The sequence below is a fragment of the Alexandromys fortis genome, unplaced genomic scaffold, assembly GCF_014885135.2.
Source record: "Alexandromys fortis isolate MF-2015 unplaced genomic scaffold, M_Fortis_MF-2015_v1.1 scaffold_111, whole genome shotgun sequence".
NCBI classification, from domain to species: domain Eukaryota; kingdom Metazoa; phylum Chordata; class Mammalia; order Rodentia; family Cricetidae; genus Alexandromys; species Alexandromys fortis.
This window is the reverse complement of record NW_026067996.1, coordinates 3,631,067-3,657,813: the sequence shown is the minus strand read 5'-3', so window position 1 is coordinate 3,657,813 and position 26,747 is coordinate 3,631,067. Positions and strand designations below refer to the sequence as shown.

Here is a 26,747-nt window from a genome sequence, read left to right as displayed (position 1 = left end):
TATATATAGCCTAGAACACGAACAAAGAGTTCTCAGTAGAAGAAGAAGGAAATAATGGACAAGAAATACCTCAAGAAAATGTTCATCATTCCTAGCAGTTAGGGAAATGAAAATTGATACAATTTTGAGATTTTATCTTACCCCTCTCAGAATGGCAAAGTCTAACAAAACAACTAACAGCAAATGCTAGAGGGGCGAGGGAGAAGGGGCCCCTCATTCACTTTTGGTGGAATTGTAATCTGGAGCTGCCACTATGAAAACCAGTGTGAAGATGTCTCAAAAAGCTAAAAAGTAAATCTATCATGTGACCCAGCTATACCATTCCTTGGCATGTGCCCAAAGGACTCGTGGCCATGTTCATTGCTATTCCAGTCACATTAGGCAGGAAATAGAAACCACCTAAATGCCTGGCACCCTATGAATGACTAATGAAGATGTATTACAGACAGACTATCAAATACTAGTCAGCTGTAAATAAAACTCAAATCATGAACTTTGCCGGTAAACGATGAAACTAGAAACGATTATATTGAATGAAGTAGCTTAGACCCAAAAAGTCAAATGTCATTTGGTTGCTCGCTCTCGCTCTCTCTCTCTCTCTCTCTCTCTCTCTCTCTCTCTCCTTTCTCCTAGCTCAAAATCTTCAGATATCCAAATCCTTGTCTGTCATCAAAGAAACTTTTTGTTGCAGCAGATGGAAACTTCTTTCAGGAAATCACAACCAGTCAAAATGCTGATTATTTGCCCTTGTCCCAGTGGATACATCTACAAAACAAATCCTATGGCTCGGGGAACATTGTGCAAAGGGTGGAACAATTGTAAGAAAGACCCAGAGGGTCGTGGAGTTTGCTATGAGACTGTGTCTCCTAGGAACGTCTCACCAACATGCCTGTCTAAACATGAGCTGGACCAGGACAACATTAGACATGTTAAAGTGGATGGGACGAAGGAGCCACGGAACCTCAGCCCTACACAAAGAACCATAGGCAGCTAAGGAATGCTCTCAGCAGAAGAAATAATATTCCTCAGTGAAGCACACACCAAATGGTCACTCAGTGCCAGATGGTCAGCCCTGTAAACATGCATGCATATAACATTAGGCAGCTAAGCAGGCTATATTTAGGGGTGGGTGGGTGTGTGTGTGGGTGTGTGTATTTAACAACCATTGAGAAAAGAGGCTGTGGATTTGAATGAGACAAGGAGAGGTGTATGGGTGGTTTTGGAGGGAGGAAAGGGAATTGAAAATGGTGTAACTGTATTAACATCTCAAAAATCAAATTAAGAAAATAGTTACTACACTGTTCTTTGAATTAAAAACCAAACTGTTTCGAAGTAAGTGACACTTCTAGTGTTCGTAGTGTTCAATTCAAGCCCTCGGACTAGTGATTTCTAGGAATAATGATTCACTTCGCAGTATAGCATTACCCAAGTTTGCCTTAGTTACACAGATGGGCGGAGCTTTAATCCTCCTTGAGTAATTGCTGCTCTGCCCGAAAGGACTGTTTGATGACACCGGTGTGACCTAGGTGCTACTTTCTCTAAGTTCAACAGCCTAGTGCAGCTGGCTTTTCTGTAACAGATTCATTGGGTGGAACTCAGGAGCCTCATTAATAAATGAATTTCCAACTTTTGCTGTGAAACTGTAGGAGGCAGAGTTCACTGTTTCACCGTCACATTGAAAAGATAACACAGTCAGCTATGTCACGTGCCTATAATCCCAGTGTTCCAGAAGTGAAGGGCAAAAATTGCAAGTGTGAGACGGACCTGACACCCCTCACTAGGGGGACATCCAAAAAATAATGCTAGCTCACACACATAAATCAAGTTCTGGAAAGACAGACTGACCCACATAGAAGAACCTCGGAGTATCAGAGTGTGTGTGTGTCAGGCACCCAGCTCCCCATCATTTTCATCCACTCAGTAGTGTTAAATAAGAACAAGGAGAAAATAAGATGTAGGCTTAATTTTCCTTCAAGGAAAATAAGACCATTGAGTCGAAAAGGAAAAGAAAGCCGCTTTTCTATGTTTTTGCTTATGTGGCCAGGTAGTCTGGAAACAACGAGCAAACTATAGATACTTAGGGTAAGAAGTAACCATTCAGGGCAAGTTTTAAGTGTTTCTATTAAAATCTAATTTAATACTTGGCTGATAATGAAGGCAGCTGGGAATGCATTTTATTAAGTTTTATTTTCTTAAGTAAAATACCAGTAGATAAAGAATTGTGTTTTTTTTTCCATGTGGGAAAGTACACCAAGCAAAATAAAAATAAAGCATGCTTCTTTGTGGTTAGAATATACAGCTTTAATTGGGTTCAAGGTGTTTGTACGCATCACTCCCCTTTGAATAAGTCAGTTGTTGAGCTCCTGGCTCTTCAAGAATAAGCTCTTCTTGTTCTGATGTTCTTTTGTTTTTCAGAGCTGCCTGCTGGCTGGGAAAAGATTGAAGACCCTGTCTACGGTGTCTACTATGTAGAGTAAGTGCCCGTGGATAATCCACATACCAGTTTTCACACTACTGTGCACTTATGTGCACGGTGCTGAACATATCTTGGCAGTGTTACAAGTTTCAAAGTAACAGTAATGATTTTATAATGAAAGAATTTAGTGAATAGGTCATCGCTGAATCTGAAGAGATTCAGGAAGGATTTCAGTCCATGTGACTTTTGTTAGCTTCCACATCACCGAGACCCCATGCGCATGGCGGGTGCTCTGTGAGCATTAGTTGAAGGCCAGGATATGGGAGAGCCCATAAAAGAGCCGTGCATTCTCAGAGGGCCTTTCTGCCCTACTTTTTTCATGCCTATCTGAACTTCGCAGTAATTACTTATTTATTCATTCTGCCTTTCTAAAAGGGTTAGACACATCTTAATAATTTATGAAATGTTACCAAGAGTATGAAGAAAATGGAAAACTGGGATGAGATGCAGGACCTGTTAATCTGTCCCCCTTGGTCTATCCCCAGGAGTCTCGTCTCTTAGTGTGATCTCTTCACTATGGGCTTTATTCTACCATTGGACGTGTCCTTTGCCATTTTACTAAACCACTGATTAGCAGGATACTAGAAGTAAATCTTAAAAATAACCAAGAGGTAGAATACTGAAAACATATAAAGCGTATCTTTTCCTCTGAGAAAAATGAGAGATAACTAATACCGTTCCTTTGAACGAGACAAGTGCCATATAAATTTTGTATCACCATTGTCCTTCCTGCCATGGTGAAGATAAAAGGCCTTCTTTCTCTTTCTCATGTTGCTGGCAATAAAAAGTCACTTGTATAATGCCCCTATAATAGGAGCATATTATGCAAAAATGTCAGGCCTCAATGAGATGCCAGCATTTCATTGTGAAGCAATTACAGGCGTTCAGTAAAGGAAGTGCCCTTGACCAGTACAAGCCATGCTTCCCTCTGCAGAACAGAAAGAGAAGTATCGTCATCAGAGACACAAGCAAAGCCATTTTTATTGACCCTAATAAAGTACATTTCCTCTCTGAGCTCTGAAGCTCTTTTATACAGGTGAATAGGGAGTCTTCTGCCAGGTGAGCCTGGGCTTTCTTTGGAACTCAGCTGCCTTGTGCATTTAGGAAGAAAGGAAGCGGCTGGGCACTGCTGTGAAGGGAAAAGAAACCTGGCCCTGGTGGATGTGGATAAGATGATGACTTACTCAGGTCTGGTTCTGTGTTTTTTAATGCCTGGTCCAAAGGAATCGTGAGGCAAATATCCTTTTAATAAGAATTGAAGATAATCTGCCCACCCTACTTGATAAACCCTTTTTTGAAAATTAAATCTGAATTTCAAAAGAGATAGTTGATGTTTTAAATAATAGGAATGTCCTATTATAGCTTCTGATAAACTGCTATTTTGGCTTTAAAAGTATGTACATACATACATATGAAACCATCTGTATATGTATGTTTATGTATACTTAGCATAAATACAAACTAAATAAGGCTATCATTCTAAAGCGATGCATGCATGTGTGTGTGTCTGTCTGTCTGTCTGTGTCTGTTTGCGTTTGTGTGTGCACCCTGGCCTTATTAGTTACAGAGTCATCTAAAATGTCTAGGCTTTTGTCACTGTGAACACATCGTGTTTGCTTCGTTTGGCTATCTATGGAGTATCTTTGTTTGAAAGAAAACAATGAAAGTTCTGCCCAGGCAATGCTGAAGCATGCATGGGCAGCCCATATATGGCGGGTCTGTAGTCTGTTTGTTTACAGGCTGTAATTTCAGGCTTTCCTCATCGTCAGTCAATTAACATAGTGGAGTTCTTTTAACTTTATTCTTAGACATCTATAAACTCTGCTGTTCTACCATTGTGTGCCACAGATCACTTCAAAGCCTCCGCTTAATCTTAATTAATTCCACATGTACTTCTGAATTTAAGTACCTCTCATCTCAGGTGATAGGTTGGAATATTGGGTAGAGTCACTGGCTCAAGTCCTAGAATTCAAAAGCAGCCATAGCTGAGTGAGCATGCTAGCTCATACTGTCAGAGGTTGCCTCCCTTCCCCATAAAATGCCATTGCAATCATGTCCCTATGTACGCGGTGTGCTTCTGTGATCTCACCTACTCAAGGTCAACTGTTGGTTGGGGAGAAAAGTTACAAGGGCAAGTTTTGAAATAACTATATGATTCTGGGGATTACGAATTCTCCGTCCTTGCTGCTCTGTGAAGACCAGGTCATGAAGCATGTCTGGTGCATCCATGCTTTCTGCACTGCCTGCCTATGGATCAGTTGATGGCCATCTCAGTCACCAGGGCAGCTGCACAGTATCGTATGCTGTGTTCACATGTCCCTTGCTTTACTTCATGGCAGTTGGAACATGCTGAAGGCATGGGGAAGAAGTTCTTTAAGTGGCTTAGGAAAGAAAAGAAATTACCTGTGGAGATTGCTGGAGGCTCTGGTAAATTGTTAGTCTTTTCCTGCAAATGTTTTGTAAATTAAACTTCGCTATAGGTGTGTACAGCTGCAGAGGAAAATTATAGTTTATGTAGGACTGGATGTTAATCCTGGGCTCCCGTATCCACTGAGGGTCTCAGAACACGTCCCCTATAAACAAGGAATTTCTGCTGCATGAATAAGAAAAAAAAAATTGCCTTAGGACATTCGCTAGGAATTTCTTATAAGATGCATTCCTACGGGGAGGGAAATGGGAGGCGGGGAGGAGGCGGAAATCTTTTTTTTTTTTTCAATAAAAAAATTATATTTAAAAAAAAAAAGATGCATTCCCAACTAGTTCTTAGTGCACATAAGCAGCCAGTAAGGGAAACCGTGTTTCTTGCTTCTTATCTGCATATCCACGCCAGACCCTCTGTGTTGCTCCATTCCAACCGAAAGGCTTTCTCAGCCTTTAGCTGCGGGAATGAGTATTTCCTACCTGAAAACTGCTTTCCTTTCTTCCCAGCCACATCAACAGGAAGACACAATATGAAAACCCAGTCCTAGAAGCCAAAAGGAAGAAACAGCTTGAACAGCAGCAGCAGCAGCAGCAGCCTCAGCCTCAACCACCACAGCCAGAAGGTCAGCTTCTTTGCTGGAGGCTTTTGCCTGGGCTGGGAATGTGGGGCGAAACCTAGGCACTGACACCCCCGTGTGGTCAGAGCTGGCCTTGATGACTGACTTTCTCCTCCTCTAGCTGCCCCTCCTTCCATTGCACACTGGTATATGCTGCTGAAGGGGGCACCCCTGCGCAGGCACTCAGACCTAAGCTCTGCCTTAGAAAGGAGCTTAGCCTGCAGAGCTGGCTGGGCGGTGAGGAAATTTGGGTCCCCTGCAACATTTGCATGGCAATCCTTGTCTAAATCCAATGCCCCTGTAGCATTCTGACTTCCAGAGGAGCTTCTGGGCGATGGACTCCTTTTTCATGTTGGAAACCCTGCACAGAGGGATCAGAGCTGGTAATCCTGAGTGCTTCTAGGAAGTTATGAATTCATATTCCTTATAGAAATAAAAACAACCCAGGAACAGAGTACAGCATTACATTTCCCAGTGCCTGCCCCAACCCATTCTCAGATGTTCACTGTGCAGGAATTTTTTGGTATATACAAATTGGAAATAGTAAAACCAAGATAAATTTGGAGATAAATATATCCCAGGTATATTTGAGCAACTTATTGGTTTTTTTTCCCCACTTTTTGTTTTTTAAACCTGCTTGAAGGTTTATTATTGTTAACCCATAGTTTAAATAGCTGAATAATGTGTCATTTAATGTCTGTTTCTACTAATATGTAACCATTCATTTATTAATACTTAGGATTTTTCATTACAGTTTTTAAATGATACCTTTAACCCTCGAAGTATAATGTATGATTATCAATTATGTGAATATGAAGTATAACACTTATATTCCTACAATACTGAATATAAAATATATATGCATATATATTCAATTAAATCTATATGGTGCTGGAAATTGAACTCAGAACATCATGCATGCCAAACACTTACTCAATTGCTGAGCCACACTCCTAGCCCTGAACAGAACCAAATATAGACCTTGAACTATAGGGCTAACCAAATGTTTCTATAAGTGGTCATATCACAAATGTTTTAGGATTAATGAGACATTTAGTTCCCATAATAACTACTCACCTTTATAATATGAAAATAGCGAATATAATAGGCATATCTGTGGGTCAGTAAAGCTTCATTCGTGAGCACTAATGTGAATCTCATCATTTTCATGTAGCAGAAAATACTCAATTTTAAGCCTTTAAAAACATGAAAGATGTCCATGCCTTGTGTTTACATAAACGTAGCCGTTGAGCTCAATTTAGCTGACAAGCCATGGTTTACACCTGCTACCCTTAACGATGTGTGGAGAGGGAGCCTGCCTGCCAGCTGAAAATTCTCTGCCTTAGTCTCCTTTTTAATTTAAGAATAGCTTTAATTTATTTTTTTCTTGAGATGATGAAACACAGTAGTCTCAGAAAATGTGTTTTGAGCCATGGGTGCATTCAGTTGGGTGTGTCAGCTGAGGTAAGGTGACTGGGGTCCATCTTCAGGGTCATTCACTGCAAGGTGGCCCTTGGCCTCCAACCTTCATGAGATTAGACTTGGGATCTGGCAGTGGCTTCCCTTTGGGTTTCCGAGAGAATGGAAGTTTGCATCTCAGCAAAATGGTGTCATGGATGTATTTTCATCCAGCTCACCATGCGGGACAGGCAGGTTCAGCAGACTAGCCCACCCCTCATTGAGCCTGTAGAAGGTTCTTTCATATGTTGCTACATTCAGGTGGATTTATACTGCAAGGAAGGAAAGAAGGAAGGAAGGAAGGAAGGAAGGAAGGAAGGAAGGAAGGAAGGAAGGAAGGAAGGAAGGAGAAAACAATACTAAATCCCTTCTTTTCACTTAAAGCGTCTAAAGTTGGGTTTTTTCCAGTTATGTCATATTTCCTTGCCTGAAGATCAGACGTGAGAGAGAAAGATCTTGCCGTCTTCACCACAAAGGGAGGTCGGTCGGCTGCTTCTCTTGCTCCCCACCTGCTATTGATTCATTGCTCTGGCTTTTCCTGAGAAGATAAACGGTGCAGCTGTTGAGAGACAGCCCAGGAAACAGCTTCTTTTCTTTCTTGTAGAATGGACAGAAGATCATGCGTCCCTTGTGCCTCCTGTCGCGCCCTCCCATGCCCAGAGCAATCCGGAGCCAGCCAGGGAAGCTCCACTTCAGGGTAATGTGGCGTCTTGATTGCATGGTAGTTGGAGCTCTAGCGTCTCACTGTTTGGTTTCTTCATTACATTGATTGTGTGCGTGTGTGTGTGTGTGTGCCACCCCCATACTCATCCCACATAACACATGTGAAGGTCAACGTGCAGCTTGAACAAATTAGTTCTCTCTTCTACCACCTGGGGCGTATGGCTTGACGTGGAGCACCTTTGCCAAGCTATCTTGCTAGTCCTCAAGTCTCATTTTAAAAATTAAGTCTGCAGCTGGGCGTTGGTGGCTCACGCCTCTAATCCTAGCATTCGGGAGGCAGAGGCAGGTCTCTCTGTGAGACCAGCCTGGTCTATAAGAACTAGTTCCAGGACAGCTTGGGCTGTGACACAGAGAAACCCTGTTTCAAAAAACCAAAGAAAAAAAATAAAAATGAGGTTTGGTGATTCCTAAGCTTCAGTGCTCTCGACACTTCTGGCTAGATAATTCTTTGTAGAGGAGACTGTCTTCAGCACTTACTTAAGTGTGATCCCCTATCCACTTGACTTCAGGAGCATACACCCACCTCCTGCTGGTACCATGAGAATCTGAAAGATGCCTAGACGTTGTTAGATGCCCCTCAGGAGTAGAACCATTCCAGGGTTGGGAATGAGTGATTCAGAGACCACAATATTTTTTAAATTGGGTGTTCGATATTTTGAGGTTCCAGGCAACACATTTGCTTTTGAGTAGTATTTTCTTCTAAGTGTAAATAACTTTATCTTAAAAGTCCTTCCCTGCTGCTGTTTTGCTTTGGTGTGTCCTACAGCATTTACATGGATCTTACTTTTATTTATAAGTGTAGCCGCTTCGAAAGGATCATTCATAATTTGGGTTCTTGAGCCTTGCTATAGTCAGGCCTTATTACTCCTCGGTGATGGAAGACAGGCAGTTTGTCTAGGGTTGCTTGCTTTTGTTTTTTGTTTGTTTGTTTTCAAATAAGAAAAGTAGAACTACATTGGATAGTGTTGTGGAACTATGGAATGTTGGTAGTACGGAGCCTTGAAACCAGTGGGAAATTGTCTCTGGTAGTTGATGTCATCTTTAGATCATTATTAATATCTTTGAGAACACAACTCTATTTTATTATGATAATGTTTCCTAAAGATAGACTGTAGTCTATAATAACTCAATTAATACCATCATTACTGTAGTGTCCTCAGCATTTCTTGGAATAGAAGATCCCTTCTTTGGCTCACGTCCTCTTGATTCACCTCTCTCATAGTAATAGAGCTGTACCAGCCTCATTGAAATGCCCTGAACCAGCCACATCATGGACGACTTTAAAGAGTTACATAGTCTCGGACGTCCGTGCCACTGTCTTGTCCTCTCACTCTTTGACTTACCCCTGCTTCCTGTCATTCACTCTTCACTTTCCTGCGCTTGTCACTTTTGGAACTAAACAGTGTAATTAGTGTTCATTGGTGCCGTATTATTTCACAGTACTTTCTTCATTAAGCTTGAAATCCATGGAGGCATGAGACCAGGAGTTTGTTTGTTTTGTTAGTCCCCAATCAGGTAGAACCCCTTGATAGGTATTTTCTGTTGAAATTACAGTACTACTAAGTGAAACAGTATGCATCTATGCGTACATGTGCATATTGTTGTTGAGTGTTGGCTCATGTTCTTAAAAAAGGATTGTTTTAAGAGATGAAATACATTAAAGATTGAAAGGTACAGGACACGGATTACCATGTGCCTAAAGCACAACTAAGGCTACACATGGCCTTTGTCCGTGTGGTTCATCTCAGAGTCTCCCTGCTCTTTTGGTTCTGTTTGTTTGAAGCATGTTCTTACTATATAGCTCTGGATGGCTTGGAACTAGCTGCATACACTAGGCTGGCCTCAAACTCACAGAGATCCTCCTGTCTACCTCCCCTGTGCTGGCGTTAAAGGCGAGAACCATTATGCTCAGATCCATGGTGTCTCAGGCAGCTGCTCTACTACTGAGCCATACTCATGGACTTTTGATTCTTTTTCTTTATCTTCTTTAGTCCTGCTGAATCTGACAGTGGGCTGAGACAGTCCAGGTCTGCTGAATTCTCCATAGATTTAGCCATTCGCATAGCCAACCTACAGTGAGGCCTCCTGTTGAGACTCATCCTGCAGACAGTCTTTGGAGTATAACTAACACCAAAGAGACACATTGACGCCCGGTCTCATCTCTCTAAGCTGGGAGTGTAGTAAACTTTCAGACTTAAGTCTCGTGGTTTATGACCAGGTTACTGGCCTGCCGCTTACACATCCTAGTTTTACACATTATCTAGTTGTGATGGTAGATGAAGAAGCCATCTTGCGACTTGACTTGGTGGTTAATTTTTAAACCAAATTCTCCCATGACTGACTTTACTTCTCAGCACCTGGTCATTTTGTAGATGTGTTCTTGGACAAACTCTGCAGCTTCCAGATTGGGTTTAGGTATGGACTTCTGTAGCATCTTCTCCCCGCTGGACCCATCTTCCAGCTCTATGATGACTGATTTATTGAGCCATATTGCATACCAGGATCCCCCTCTAAGCCCTTCATGCCCGCGATCCATTTTGGTTGTTCTTAATAACCCTTGTGTGAAATTGGTACCATCTCTGTTTCTCTTTAGATGTACCACACTCAATAGAAAGAGAGGCTTGCCACGAAGTAGTAGAACATATATATAAATGCCATTGTCATTAGGAATCGATGAACTTCTGGCTCATAACTTTTTATCATTTTACTTTTGTGGGGGACTTTATTTCCTGAGTTAAGCTCTACTATTTAGTACAGTGTCACTGGTTACACATTATCATTTAGGTTTAAATTAGCTGCAACTGAAAAAAAATAAAAATTGAAATTTTTTGGCCATTAGCCTTATGTCAAGGCTTTGATATCTCCTTACATGGTGTAGTGGCTGCCATATAGATCGGTGTAAATGCTCAGTATTCCCAATGCTGCACTAAGTGATGGTAGAAGCTTCCAGTGAAGAGAATCCAAGTACCAGAGTCTAGTTCTGACCTGGCAGAGAATACTTAAGGGTAGTTCAAGGGCAGAGTTCTGAACCCAAACCAAAAGATCCTCATTCAGTAGTCATAGGATAATCCTAATATGAGTATGTTTTTAATAGACATTCGAGTGAGTTTGCAGATACACAACCAAGAAATTGGTGTCTCAACAGAAGGCGTAGACCACAGAGCAGCAACCAAGAATATCAAATCTCCATTCTTGTGGAAGAAAATAATTCCTAACCCATGAACCACCCATACCTAAAACATAATAAAATGTGCATTAATACAAAATTCTGATATTATCTCTGTAGCTAAAATTCAGGTAAGCTATGTGGTACATTTTCTAACTTTGCCCATAATAAAAAGCAAAGGTACTAATACCTGGTCACTTCTTTTCATCATTCTCAGGATCTTGCTGAATCTGTTCATTGTGTCCTTCTTTAGGCATTCAGTCCTTAGACAGAAATTGTTAGAGCACCTCCTACATATCACAGTACTCAAATTCTAAGCCCCAAATCTGCAAGTGAGTCTCTCGGAGCATGTAGTCTACTGAGTTTAGTACATGCGTAGTGCTTCTTCTGCACGGGCACAGGAAACCAAGCCAGTCAGTGAGATGCGTACTGTGTTAGAGCAGTCAACTCTAAGGACAAAAATAAAGCGGGAAGGGGGGCCTGGAAATATTGCACCCTTTAATAATGTTGTCCATGAAAGTCTCACTGAGAAGTCAGTAGCTGTTGAGGTCTCTGCATGGCTAAAATGTGTACCCCTCAAGCTCTCTAGAGTCCTGTCAGCCTCTTCTGTAAGACCTAGGTCATTTGACTTCCATAGCCCAAAGTGAATTTCGGAGCCCATTTTCCCTGTCTTCGACTTTTCACCCAGTAATTGTCCTGGGAGCTGTCTCCCAGAAGTCTTTGCTGGAGGTGCCATCCTTCTCCCCACACCTTGACAAATGACTGTGCCTGGCAAATCCTGCCAAATCTTGCCTCTCTTTAACCACAGTTCCAGGGCTGCCATTTGTTGAGTTTCAAATAAGCCTTGGACTGACTGCACTGGAGAGGTTTGTGAGCAGACCTCTGACTATAGCCAATTTGAAGGAGCCTTCTTTGTAAGAGCCAGAGACTTTTTTAAATATGCAATTAAAATTTGTGTGTGTGCCCAGAGACCTTTTTAAGCCTTTTAGTTATAGCTAACCAAAAATAACTTTTCTAACTGGCTGCCAAGGCTGCTAAGTGCAGAGGCATGGGGTAGCTTCTTTTTCTCCCTCTTAAAAGAATGTATTTCGATAGAAAAGAAATAGAGCAGATGAGGAGGGTGTAGCAAGGGCAAAATATAGCAAATGAAATTAGGAACGAGGCAAATGGCTGCTGCTTGGGATAACCTGACAAGTTCCAAAGAGCTTCTTGGATGCAGAGAAAGACTTAGTGAGGCCTGAATACTGCTTTGTGAATTAGTTCTGAAATGCTACTTTTTTGTTTAATTTTATTTTGAGATTGTCATACATGAGTATTCTATCTAAATCATTTCCATTCCGCCTTCCTTGTCCCCCTCCGTTTCCTCCCATGTCCCCAACTACCTCTCAAATTCATGACCTTTTCTTCTATTATTATTATTATTATTATTATTATTATTATTATTATTATTACACACATAGATACAACCTATTGAGTCCATTTAGTGTTACTTATATGTACACTTGTTTAAAAGACTGACAATTTGGGATTGGATAACTTATCAGGAGCTTGTACTTGAAGAACACTGAGCCTTTCTTTTCCTCCCCCTTCTTTTTTCTCTCCCCACCTTCTCTCTACAACCATTGATTGCCTGTAGCCCTAAAAGCAGCTCTTTCAGAGTTTCCTGTATCACATTTGCGTGTTAGCTGGTGTTGTCAATGTGTCCATCTTGTTTAGGCAACCATATTGTTGAGATTTCACAAGTGTAACTTTCTGCCATAAACCGAAAGCATTCATCAGCATCAGGGGTCTTGGTCATCTCTGCTCCTCTTCCCTGATAGTCACTGAACCTTGGGTAGAGAGGTTGTGTATATATCTTTATATATCTATAGAGATATAGATATATCTGTTGGAACTCGGAATCCCAAGGTCATTTATTTTTGTAATAGTCTCAGTCTGTGGCTAAAATTGGTGAGCGGAAAGATCTGTACTTTCTCTGTACAAAAGGGTAAGTATCTAGAATATAGTTAGAAATTATTGGTTTAGGAAGATAACAATGGTGGATTCTCCTTCAGAGTCTGTGATCTAATCAGCCATTAGGAAGTTGGCTAGGTAGTAGTAGCAGGCATGGATTCCTCCTATTGAATGTGTCTTAAATCCAAAAAGACAATTTGTTCAATAGACCCAAGATAAAAGTGCCACCATCACACTTGGGAATATCTTGCCAGGCTAGTCAAGCCAGGCTATCTGTTGTGGCTCATAGGCTTCGCAGCTAGGCAGGATTGGTGACCACTTTTCTCCCTTGGCAACTTGCATAGCACCTTCAGATACTTTGAAAGCCAGTCCTCAGAGAGGGCTTTTCTAGGGCACTTCCAGATCTATTCTTTGTCCTGTGACCAAAGCAAGTGTTGTTTTCAGCAGTAGGGACCTACCTTAAAGTCTGGGAGTCAGTCAAGGTCACTGCCAATAGCCTGACTGGTAAGGGCATCTCTTGTACTCTTCTGACCAACAGTGTGGTTAAAAACTAAAACTAAACAGTTGGCCCTATGCATAGAAGCCATGTCCATGGTAGCACTTTATAGTAAACACTGCAAACTAGAAAAGAAAACCATGGTACAAAGCAGAGACCAGCTGCTTCCTTGGAGGAGGCTATGGCAGCCCAGTAGCTGTAAACCAGGCTGTAATTCAGGGAGAATGTCATAATCCTGAGACTGGTTTCTGTCTTCTTCCCTTTTCTTTTGGACCTGGAAGATGACATACCTGAGATTGAGCTGTAGCTGAGAGAATGCCCTGTGTTTCCGACACACTAGTTTGGATTTCTGTACTGCACACCTCTAAGCTAGCACTTGGGAGGTGGAGGCAGGAAGATCAGAAGTTCAAAGTCATCTGTGTTTGTATAAGAGGCTGGAGGCTAGCTTGGGTTACATGAAACCCTATCTTGAAAGAAAGATAGCCTCTATGTATGACAATATGATTATGACATCCACCTCCTAAACAGAGTGCACAGGAGCACTCTCATTCCTACAATCAAGAAAAGAGTTTTAAAATGTATTTATGAATGTGTGTGTGTGTGTGTGTGTGTGTGTGTGTGTATACACTTCATGTATGTGCAGGTGCCCATAGGGAACAGAAGAGGCTATCAGATTCCCTAGAGTTGGACTTACAGTGGTTGTGAACTACCTGATGTGATGCTGAAAACCAAACTTGGGTACCCAGGAAGAGCCTAGTCATCTCTCTGGTCCCAAAGAGGCCCCGTCTGTATCCTTAGCCTCAAGCCACGCTCTTGAACAGCTGTCTGCATTGTCTCCTAGCATCCTAGGTTCATTCACAGGTATACTGACAGTGAATTTCCTTGTGTTTCTCTCCTTCTAATCGAAACCAGGCAAACCTTTTTTTACAAGAAACCCTTCTGAGTTGAAAGGCAAGTTCATTCACACCAAGCTAAGGAAAAGCAGCCGTGGCTTTGGCTTCACAGTGGTTGGAGGGGACGAACCTGATGAGTTCCTGCAGATCAAGAGCCTCGTCCTAGATGGTCCTGCTGCCCTGGATGGCAAGATGGAGACAGGTGAGTTCACATGGCCATAGCATGTTCCATGTGGTGAGGCCTCTGCCCACATCCGAACAAGGGCAGACAGCATCATGATTCCTCTATGTGTGTCCTTTATATACCTTGAAATGAGCTAGATCCCTCTCTTACAACACTCTCTACCCAAGTCCAGATGAAAACCTTTGAAACTCCTTTGACTTTAGAAACCTGTTACAGTGCTATTGCATATAGTAGAGCAGTAATTTACTAAAAATGTAGATCCACTTGAATAAATTAATTCTAAACTTAGAACTCCAGTGTTCTTTCAAGGATTATTATATTGTCATTTAGCCCAGAAGACACTAGATGCTAAAAGAAAGGTTTATTATCAGTTAAAATAGCCCATCTGGTTTTGGCAGGTGGTCACTCCACCCCCACCCTGTTTCATTCAGATTCAATATTGAAGGTACAGAAGAACTAAAATTTCAAAAAGATTGGTCAACAAGAGGAAAGCATATATGTTCGTGTAAGATGAGTTTAAAACAGGGTCCAATGGTACTCGTTTGTAATGCCAGCACTCCGATAGCTATGGATCTGCAGAGTCCTTGTCTCCGAAACTGCCTCCCTGAACACAAACGATGAGTCAGATGTGACACAGGGCCCTCAAAAGTAAACAGCAGCCCAAAGATGATGTTCAGCACGAGGCACAGTGAGCAGACTAGGTTATAAGAATGTGACAAGGGCACACGGGCTTGGGCTAGAGCAGCGAAGTCAGTAGAAGAGGAGAGCGGTGACTGGAAAGTGATATATGGTTTAACAAGGTCAGTGTGCATCAACTTCTCCTGGTTTCTTATCTGTAGTAACCAGAATATACCCAGGTAAGAATGCTACTTCTCGTATGGGAAGAACATCATCTATGCAGAGTTCTATGGAGGAATAAAATAGAGTTCCTCTTTCAAGCATCTTTGGCTCCAAACAGACCTATAGTGACGAATCTCAGGTGATAGGCTCTAAACATTAGGAGAATGTGACTGTCACAACATTTTTGGGTGCTGGTTTTTGACCTCCATACTCTTGCCTCTTACAGGGGATGTGATTGTCAGCGTGAATGACACCTGTGTTTTGGGACACACACATGCTCAAGTTGTAAAAATCTTCCAGTCCATTCCTATTGGTGCCAGTGTGGACCTTGAACTCTGCAGAGGTTATCCATTGCCTTTTGACCCGGATGACCCCAATACAAGTTTAGTGACCTCTGTTGCCATTTTGGACAAAGAACCAATTATTGTTAATGGACAAGAGACCTATGATTCACCAGCAAGCCACAGTAGTAAAACAGGCAAAGTCAGCAGCATGAAGGATGCCAGGCCAAGCAGCCCTGCCGACGTGACTTCCAACAGTTCTTATGGTTATCCCAATGACACGGTCTCTTTGGCTTCTTCCATAGCCACGCAGCCGGAGCTGATAACTGTTCACATAGTCAAAGGGCCAATGGGCTTTGGCTTTACCATTGCAGATAGTCCCGGTGGGGGCGGCCAAAGAGTGAAACAGATTGTTGACAGTCCCCGCTGCAGGGGCCTCAAGGAAGGGGATCTTATCGTGGAAGTGAATAAGAAGAACGTGCAGGCCCTGACGCACAACCAAGTCGTGGACATGCTGATCGAGTGTCCAAAGGGAAGCGAGGTCACACTGTTGGTGCAGCGAGGAGGTACGTAGGTTGATTTTCTTCTTTGCTTTTGGAATCTGAGCTGCGTCGGTTGGCTTAGTAGTCTTCAACTACCTGGCGGTGTTTTGTTTCTTCGTTTGAAGATTTGTTGTTCTTTTCCTCCTTTTGGAGACACTGAAAGTTGAACCCCGGGCCTTCAGCATGGTAGGCAAGCAGTGTGCCAGCAGGCCACACCCCCAGGCCTGTATCGCTTTCACCTACTTACTTGAAAATCCTTGGCAAATATCTGTGGGTTGCTTTCAACACTCTTCACAATCAAGTTTCTGTATTATTTTGCATACACTGAATTAGAGTGATTCTGTCAAACGGATCCTGTGTCTTTTAAAAATAAGTAAGATTTGTCTCTTAAAAGCAAGGAAGATTTTTCTCGTAAGACTCCTGGCCCTGGCCACAGAGGCTGAACAGTGTGCCCCTGAGGCCACTCTCCCAGCCTCAGTTCTTACTGCTGTTCCCCTGGATTGTAGCCACACTGGCTTTGTCCTTTCCTGCCTCAGGACCTTTCTAGTTCCCTGGCTCAGTTTCTCACAGTTCTCTCCCTAGGGAGTTATCTGTCTCGCTGTCTAAATTGACCTCTGGCACGTCTACAGCATTTCTCCTGTCTATCTACCAGCACCGAGATTGTATTTCTCACTGCCGGCATTATTAACTATTGTCATGAGCCATTATTTTATACTTTTATTTTCTTTCTTTTCCTTTCCCGGGAACATAATAAGCCAGCACGTACATCTGCACATTGTTGTCCATTAGCCCTAGCATTTAGCACACCTAACTCCTTTCAGAGTGATGCTGTAGAACCCACATCATCTTCGTCTCAACATTAAGCTTCCTTCTTTCTTTTTCCTTCCTTAAGCTTCCTGTTTTCTTCCTCATCCACACTCCCAGTATTTGTTAATTTCAAATTAAGAAATACTCAGTATTGAAATGTCTCACTCCTGGACTGTGAACTTGTAACTAGTTGTAGCTCATTGATGGTCCCCACCCCCCCCCTCGGTCCTAACCAGATCAACATTTCATACTTATAGTTGAGCCCTTGGAAAGGATCAATTACAAAATGTGGTTTCCTTGTAACACAGGTGCTCACTTGAAACTGTATTGTGTGATCAAAGTGATTAGGGCCATTAGAGGAAATCCAGAACATAGCACAACGTTGAGTTGGTTAATGTGTGGTTCTAACTTCATCAAAACCATTGTGCAGGCCTGGTGTGATGGCACACACCTTTAATTACAGCACTTGGTAGACAGAGGTAGGTGGATCTCTGAGTTCTAGGACAGCCAGAAATACATAGTGAGACCCTGTCTAAAATTTAAAACCATCGTGCAGACTGACGTGGCTCAACATTCCAGTACATTTTGAGGTCTCTTCTGGTTCCAAGTGACTTTGGTTCATGTAGACAAACCGGTGAGTGTGCTCTCGTACATTTGTGCATCTCCCATCTGATCTTTACCATTCCCATGGGATGTAGGAAAGTGGCAGCTACTAATAGAACCGAACTGTTCAGCTCACCTCTGGTTCTACTGTCCCTAGTCCAGTGCTCTGCCAACGTACCTATGAACAATGTTGACTTTGCATACTTCTTCATGTGTTTGGCTGGTCCAGCAGGCATCTCTCTGATCCACCTCCTGTGCGTTTTACAGCCAGTTTCCTCTCCGAGCTATTTTAATCCTTCTTCTCTTTTGAGTGTATTATACACTGGCCTTTTCCATCATTAGATTCACTTGTAAAGGTACCAAAAAATAGCTTTATGATAATCTACTAACTCAATTCATAATGTACTTGCCTAAAATTGCAAAGAGTTGATTATAGAAATATATATACCCCCTTCTTGTTAACTAAGTATATTTTAATTCCTGGGACTGTCTTTCCATTGATGCTATTACATTTTATAACATTCATATGGAAAGATCCAGAATATATTGCCTCATTAGTCAACATCTACATGGTTTACTCTACAACCTGAGTAATTTAAAATCACTGTAACATCGACAGTCTGTAAAGTATGTCATACACCCTGTGCTTGATTTATGTGTAGGATGGGAAGTTTGTACATCTGCAGTTGGCAGGCCGTTGCCAGCTACTATTAATCTTTCTCAAAAGCATAAAAATATATTTGGTTGTGCCATGCATTAGTTGTTTGCTTTGGGGCTGACATTTAATCATCCCTCCCTGTGGTGGGGGTGGAAGGAGAATGTTTGATGAAGAAACAGGACAGCAGTTGGCTGAGATGAGGAAGTGAGCGGTCAGTTCACTGACTGCTCATAAATCTCATTTCTGTCATAGTTTCTGGTAAGCAGATTGATTCGCTCATTAAATCCACATCACCAATGATGCTCCAGCATCCATGTTGGAAGGATGGAGTTTCATATGCCTTATAAAATGAGTTTGGATGTTGGCAGCATCTGTTTTAGTTCCTAAGCCCCATGTTCATTTTTGATGGTTGTCCTTATAAAGATTGGGTTAAATTGACGCTTTATTTTTAGTATTTTTATGTCTGTTACCTCCTTCTCATCAGTAGGGAAACAAGGCAAAGGATGAAATAGCTTGTTAATTTCTGGAGGTAGTTTCTGGGTCTGGCTTGGATTTGCCAGGGTCGTTCTCCCATAGGCTGGCTAGCTGGGACTGTCACAGGTTGTCCCTAGGGTCTCAACTAGACCTCCTTCCTACTGTTGCTTCAGGTGTCTGTTCCGCACAGCCCACCTTCTTGTGCTGTCTTCCTCAGCCTGCCCTTCTCTCCTCCTCCCTCTGCTGTCCAGACGAGAGAGTGTTTTCTTCCTGGTACGACTTAAAATTGCACCAGCGTTTGTAGTCAACAATCTGCCGCCCAGTGCCAGCATGAGTCTGTAGGCTTTCTTGAGGTTGGCAAATCATGGTAGCCAGTGGTGAATTAATCGTTTTTTAATTCACTGAAGAACTTGCCCAGTACAGGTTTTTCCGTGTTGAATGGGAGCACTTCCTGTGTTGTCAGCACGTGTCAGCACAGCGCCTCTGCCCCACAGTGGACAAAGCCTTGTTTGCTCAGCTAACGCACACCTCTGTGCTTCTCTTTCAAAAGTAATTTTGTGTTGACTTAAAGAAGTTCGACAGTGTTTTGTTTTGTGACAGTGTTTTGTGACTGTAGAGAATATAGGCTGTGTTTTGGAGAGTAAGCGTCTATCGGAATGGGGTCTGTCAGGAGTGAGCAGGCCTCTGGGTTAAGCTATGTCCTCGCCATATTACTCTTGCCCCAACATTCTTTTCTTCATCCAAAAAAGAAAAAGAGTGTTTTGAACTAGAGGATCTTTTGGGCTTCTCTTTCATGGAAGGAAAGATTCCACTGTAATGGAGAAAAGACGGTAGAGTTGAAGCCAGAGGAAGAACGTTTGAATTGAACCTGGCTCCACCTTTACTGTGTGTGTGTCTCTCACCTTTCCTTCGCTTAGTTCAGAATGTAACCAAAGAGAATGATTCTTGCCTGTTTGCATGCTGTAGATAAACAAGAAGTAACTGCTGGTGGTCTATCCATGGTCTTTTGCTAATACTGCCAGTTAGCAGAAATAACTGCTTAAGTTAGCTTATTATTAACAACAACCACAAAAGGAAAAAAGAAAAAGCAAAGCAAAGATGATCTTTAGCCAGAACTCATAGTCTTAGTATCATTCTGTGATGTTTTCACATCTGCATTTTGTTTTAAAAACTCCACTGTTGGTTTTTCGGTAAGTAACCAGCGTTGTGAATGAAACCAGGCTCCTACCCCATGATCCTTTCCGGCTTTAACTCCTTCTCAGATACTTTGCATGCGTGTATATGTGGGTGGGTTAAGCTCCTAAAGCTAAAATTGTTTTCATTTTTGAATAATTTTCTAAAAGATATCTCTGGGTTTGTTGGTGGTGAGGATCAAGCCAAGGCCTCTTGCATGGCTGGGTGTGTTCTCTCCTTCTAAGCCAAATCTTTCCCACTTGAGCTTCTGCAAGCAGCAGATGTCCCTGCCTTTGCTAAGAACCATTTCAACTCCCACCTTCTGCACTCTCCTGCTTCGGATGGAAGGAATGAATTGATTCTGAAGTCCTTGTCTTTGGTGGAGGTCATCACTGACTTCTGGTGATGACCAAAGTAATGGAAAGGATGTCTGTTGGACGGTATACACAAACCAACATCATACAGAGTTCTCTTGTCAAGCCACTAAGTTATTTTTAGGAACTAATTTTTTTTAATTTAATTTTATTTATTTTTTGTTTTGTTTTGTTTTTTGAGTCAAGGTTTCTCTGTGTATAGCTTTGGGTCACACTGTAGAGCAGGCTGACCTTGAACTCACAGAGATCCAGCTGCCTCTGCCTCCCAAGTGCTGGGATTAAAAGTGTGCACCACCTCCGCCCAGCAGGATCTGATTCTTAGGTGATGAGATTTTAGGATTCCCAGAAAGTGGGATCTTTGTCTTTACCACAGGTGCCTTTATGGTAGACTGCCTCATCTATAAGTCACAGAAGAATATGACCATATAGCTTTATAGTCTCATTAATTCATTGTATAAGAGCAATGGTACATGTTTTGGCAAAAAAAATTTAGATATGAAAATAGTAGCTGCATCCTTACTATGGGTCAGACATGTTACCATGGTACAGCCATACACATTGAAGCACAGACTTACCTTAAACCTAGTGACACCCCGTTTTTGCAGCCAAACTGGAATTACTGCCATGTGCGGAGTTACTCTAAGTGGGATCCTCTATAAAACGAAGGTATTTATTTACTGCTTTCTACAATAGGAAAGGAAACATGGAGGATTGCAGTGGGAGGTGGAAGGAAACTCGAGCTAAATTCGAATAGTCTAGAGCAAATCTAGGACTCCTGGTTCTGCTGGGAAAGCATTCAGAAGACTAACTCAGACAATAAACTGCCATTGAGCCAGGCTCTGTTGTTGTAAGAGACTGTTTGTTCCCGGCTGCTCAGCCACGAAATAACCACACAGAAACTGTATTCATTAAGTAACTGCTTGGCCCATTAGCTCTAGCTTCTTATTGGCTAACTCTTACATCTTGTCCATTTCTATTAGTCTGTGTATTGCCACATGGCTGTGGCTTACCAGATAAAGTTCTGTCAGGTGTCTGTCTCTGGCGGGGCTACATGGTGTCTCTAAACTCTGCCTTGTTTCTCCCAGCATTCAGTTTAGTTCCCCCTCTCCCCCACCTGCCTTATATTCTGCCCTGCGCAGGCCTAAGACAGTTTCTTTATTAACCAGTGGTATTCACAGCATACAGAGAGGAACCCCACATCACACTGTCCTTAACATTTTGCATACACTTGACATAGAATTCCAGGAGCCTTCTGGAAATGGTGCAATATTAGTTTCACGTTTTAGGAGAAGTTGAGATCTCAAGAGTGTCAGATTTTCTCCAAATTGTGTACCTGGCTAGGATTTGAACCAAGAATCTGGGCTCCAGAGATTGGGCCTAAACACTATAATAAAAAGCCTTCTGGCATAAAGGGAGAGAAGGAAGGAGGGAGGGAGGGAGGGAAGATAAAGGAGGAAGAGAAAGAAAAAGAAGTGGAAGAAGAGCCACCCTGGCAGCAGAATGTCTGGTGTATTTCATGTATAGAAACTATCCCACTAGCGTAGTTGTTGGGAAATTATTTTATACATAGAGAGATGAATAAGCCTGAAGTCGACAATACCATGATCCTAATGGTATTTATTTCATTAAATCATTGATCCAAGCAGTCAAAGTGGTAATCTAGGTTCAGTCATCTGAGCATAGCATTAGCGTCAGTGTCTCTGTGTTGTGTGCCTCTGTGTGTGAGTGTGTAAGTATGTGCCTTTATGTGTGTGTGTGTGTGTGTAAGTATGCTCATCTGTGTGTGTCTGTGTGTATGTCAGTGTGCCTGTGAGTGTGAGGGTGTGTACTTCTGTGTGTGTGCTTCTGTCTATCCATCTCTGGGTTTGTGTGTATGAGATAGTGTGAGGGTATGTACGTGTGTGTGTTTGTCCATCTGGGTATTTGTGTCTGTGAGTATATATGTGTCTCTGTGTGTGTGCTTCTTCAGAAATGATGCAAAACCATCATAATTAGGCCCACAGCGAGCTGTCTGCCCGAGAGTTAAACTGGGTGATCAGGCACCTCTCTTTGCCCTCTGGTCTTGGACTGGAGAATGAGTTGGAAATTGCACCACTTAAGTGGTTGTCTGCTAGAGTGTCTCACACTGAGCTGCAAGGCCCTGGGAAGGGAAATCAGGTTGCTCACAGAGAGACATCCTGATAGAGTTGAGTACTATGTGTTCTTCTCTCCAATGCTGCCCCCCTCTCCCTTCTTAGATCTCCAGACTCAGAGAACATCTCACTCCTCCCTGACCTCTGCCAGGCTTCCTTATGACATTTGGCTTTGTGCTGGCCTCGGAAGAGGACTCTTTCTAGAGTGGATAAAAGTCGAGTCACATCTGAATGGCTTCCCATCATTCAGTAGAAACTCCACAGTCCTATGTCAAGCCCTGCCATGTGATGTCCCCTCTACTCTTTCTTCTCCCAGAGAATCTCAGGACTTCGTTCCTCACATTCTCTGGCCTCTGCTCTGAGCTGCTTTCATCTCAGAACCTGCCTCTGACCCTTCCCATACAGCGAGACGGCATCAGTCACCATCCCTGCCTGTTCGCTGGGCTTTAGGGGTTTGAAACTCATAGTGTTTAAACAGTGTTTCCTCCTTTATGCTCATGGTGTATACCCCAGGACCTTCAGTGGATACCTTAAACCACAGGTAGTACCCCCCATGTGTATATACACATACTGTAGTAAAGATGACTTTGTCAAGCACAGAAGAGACCAATAATAGCCAATAATAACGAATAATTAGACCAATATGCATGCTACCCTCAGTAGCATACAATTCAATACCTATGACTTGTTGATTTCTGGAAATTTCAAGTTAGTGTTTTCAGACTTTGAATGACTTAACCCTCAGAAAGGGACTGGTTCCTTGTACTGACTTGGGGTCTCCATGAGAGCTGGACCTAAGTCAGTACATTAACCTATTACCTGAAATAGAGCCTAGCACATGACAGTCATTCAGAAAATCGCGAGGATTGATGACTCTTCCTTAAGAAACCTGTACTTGTGCTTGGCGCTGTCCTAGTTTCTACAGCTCTTCTTGGAGAACCCTGCACCCACACTCACAGATGTGTCTTCCTGTCTTCTGAGCATCTCTTCCTCTTCATTCTCAGGCTTAAACCTTTACACCGCTATCTTTATTAAGTCCCAACTCTGGTTCATCAAGTAGGAAAAAGAACCACAAAAACCACTCATATCAAATGAACACATGAGCTATGCCAGGCCGTGTTTCCTGAACACGCTCCTCAGCTGAGCTTCCTGGGATGTGATTACTGGACGGATTGCTGAAGGAAAGGACCAACACCATGCCGCATCACCCGGATCTGAGTACTCTCAGGACTGCTCGCAGGGATGGGGAATTGTGTTGATCAAGAGCACCTGCAAGCCAAGATGTCAAAGAATCAGTTGGATCTGTTTGGTATTACTACCTTGCATTAAAAAAGAACTCCACTAACTATGAAGTCATCTTCACTGTCAATTTTTTTCTTCTGTTCCAAGGCATACAGTTAAGAGAAATGGTAAAATAGGGGTATTCAATACCTCACTTCTGGGATAAAATAAACTCTACACCTCAGTAACACTTCCTGCGATGACTGACTGACTGTCAGAACTCTATTGAAAGACGAAGCTGTTGACACCTCATGTTGATGGGCATGTTATCCAACTGACGTCACAGCTTACTTAGGGTGTTGTTTTGCAGCACTTATTAAAAAATTGAGGCTTTGGTTGGAGCCAGTGTGAAGCCCGATCCCTTCAAGGCGGTTAGAAGTTGTTCCCGTTAAAATCAGCAATCTCCTTGCACTTCCATGGCGCTAAGCAGCATGGCTTTCACGTTTGCTATTAAGGAGCCTCCTGGCCTTTATTAGTAATGCAGTTTGAAGTTGTTATTTTGGTTTATTGCCATGGCTTAAAGTCATCAAGGATTTTATTTTGGAATTCTTCATAAAATGTTAGGTCACATTTGCATTTGAGATGACTTACACCAAAATAGGAGATAAATATAAAAATGTTTCTATTTTGGTTGTGTTTCATTATATACTGCATAAGAATTGCTCCTCATTTTCATGTCTTGAGGAATTCTGGTTTAATTATATTTTGTCTTAGTCTGTAAATCTAAGCATATTGCTTATCTGTTCATTTATAGACAGTGTCAGATGTAATTGGAAAATTGGAGGTTATTCCTTTATATTCTTTTTTTACTATTTACTGTTTTGGATGATATGTCTGGCTATGTGTGTATGAGTATGTGTGCCTATGTCCATGTGCAGGCCGGAGGTCAACCTTGGGTGTTCTTCCTCACGAGCTCTTCAGCTTGTTTCTTCTTCTCTCAGGGGCCTAGAGTTCACCTGAGTCGGTTTAGCCAAGTGGCCATTGAGCCATGGGGAATGTTCTGTCTCCACTTACCCAGAACTGGGATTATAAGCATGTCTAAGCTGCTGCCTCCTTCACATGAGTTCCGGGAATTGAACTCAGGTCTCATGCTTGGTCTTTACAACTGAGCTGTCTCCTCAGCCCTGTTCCTTTATATTCATAGTGCTGAGTACTTGACGCACCTCAAACAAGTCAATTTTTTCTCTAAGCAAGTGCCTCATCCCCCTTGAAGGTAAATATAATATCCCAAACGTATTCACATTATTTATCATAAATGTGTATGAGATTTATCATTCTCATTTAAAAAGTAGTGGCATCCCCCTGCTCTTCCGGAAGACTGGTAGCATTTCATTGGCTGCGCTGACAACATCAAATTACTATTCCGTGCTGCTTCCTACGGAGCTGCCTCTGCATGTTAAGGACAGTGATTTGTTGTCTCTTTGGGGAGGGGGCAAATTTATTCACATTATGTGCCTGGCATTTACCTAGACCCTGGGAGCAGAACAGGATCATCTGCCAAGAGAACAGGAAAAGACCTGATTTCCTGAATTTTTTGTTCTGGGAGAGGCAAAAAGGGACAGAAGTTCACAGGTGAACAGGAAGGTGTCAGGCCAAGACGAGGTCAAAGCGTGGGGTGGGCAGTGTGGGGGGAGTTTGAAAGGTTGACTTCTCTACATTAGCTGGCAAAACACAAGAAACAACCACAGGGAATGAGGAAAGAAATAGAGAGGAGGTCAGTGTGACTAGGGACAACGAGCAATAAGAGTCACAACCGAGGACAGAAACTGGGGACCAGTTAGAACATTGTGCTCACAGTGACATCCAGTTTCACCCAGGGGAAGGAAAAGCTTTCACTGACGTTGGCATTTATGAAAGAACGCATTAGAGGTGTGTAGGAGTGAAGGGGGCAGATGGACTGGAGCTGTTGTTGAGGTTGAACAAGGGTTGGTAGCTCAGAGTGGCAGCAGTTAAGATCAAGGGCCATGTGTCGTGGGCTGTTGGGGAGAGTGGGAATATGCAGTGGCTGAGCTGTAGCTAGGGGTTGGCAAAAAGCAAGATGGTAACTATCTTAGGCCTCATGGGACTTACAACCTCTCTGTTTTTACCACTCATCTGCCCTGTACCACGTAGACTGCAAATGCATGGATTGTGTGTGTTCTAAAAACATATTATGTGCCTTACTGTTCTAGATTCAATCTTTTGTGACAAATTCCATGACCAAAAGTAACTTAGGGGAGAAAAGCGTTCTTTTAAGCTTACACTTCCACATAACAGTCCTATCACTGAAGGAAACCCGGGCAGGAACTCAAATGGGAAATTGAAGGCAGGCCTGCTTAGTATTCCACATATATCCCACTCATAACCACAGAACTTATTTGTAGGCAAGAAGACCTGCAGAAGCCATGAAAGGATGCTGCTCGCTAGCAAACCCAGGCTGAGCTAGCTTCCTACATAGCCCAGGGCTGCCTCACTCAGGAATAGTGCTGCCAACAGTTCTATGGGCCTTCCTACGTCAGTTACCAATACAGACAGTCACCCATTGGTATATCTACAAGTCGATCTGAGCTGAATGATCCCTCAGTTGAGACTCCCTTCTTGAGTGACTTCAGGCTCTGCCAAGTTGACAGTCAGATCTGACTAGAATACTTACAGACACTGATTTCATTGATTCCAGTTAAAAGAGGGGGGAAGTGGCGGGAGTGGTGCACCCCTCTAATCCCCGCCTTTGGGTGTCAAGAGGCAGGCAGTTCTCTATGAGTTTGAGACCATCCTGGTTTACTGAGTGAGTTCCAGGACAGCTGTAGCTATACAGAGAAACCCTGTCTCAAAGGGAGAGGAGAGGAGGGGAGGGGAGGAGAGGAGAGGAAGAGAGGTAAGAAGAAGCCAAAAATGATCCCTGAATTTCCCCTCTGAATCTAGTCCTCGCCTGCATTTGGACACTGGAAGAGGAGTGGGCAGAATCCTCCTGTGGAGTCATCAGTTCCTTCTTAGACACACTCATTGTGAAATGCCCTGTCTGCATCCACGTGTTGCAGGAATGCCTGCTGTTGTCCGGAGTCTGGAATAAGAGCAGAAGAAGCATACATTGGGGGGCATTATTAAATCAGGGAATGTTCTGCAAACTGTTAGGTATGACCTACTACCAGCCATGAAATCAGTCTATTAATAAGACTATAACTTATAACTGGCATTTTAAGTGAAAGAGACTATAAA

General features: G+C 42.6%; 1 protein-coding gene across 23 annotated transcripts in view; it reads left to right on the top strand.

Moving 5' to 3' along the window:
- Magi1 (membrane associated guanylate kinase, WW and PDZ domain containing 1) overlaps positions 1 to 26,747 on the top strand; it is a 602,777-nt gene that overhangs the window by 519,195 nt on the left and 56,835 nt on the right. For all 23 annotated transcript variants that reach the window (XM_050160299.1, XM_050160295.1, XM_050160291.1 and 20 more), the window contains 5 exons: positions 2,416 to 2,473; positions 5,405 to 5,520; positions 7,577 to 7,669; positions 14,223 to 14,405; positions 15,454 to 16,074. In XM_050160299.1, coding sequence (XP_050016256.1) covers positions 2,416 to 2,473; positions 5,405 to 5,520; positions 7,577 to 7,669; positions 14,223 to 14,405; positions 15,454 to 16,074 — 1,071 coding nt within the window. The remainder of the gene's footprint in view (positions 1 to 2,415; positions 2,474 to 5,404; positions 5,521 to 7,576; positions 7,670 to 14,222; positions 14,406 to 15,453; positions 16,075 to 26,747) is intronic.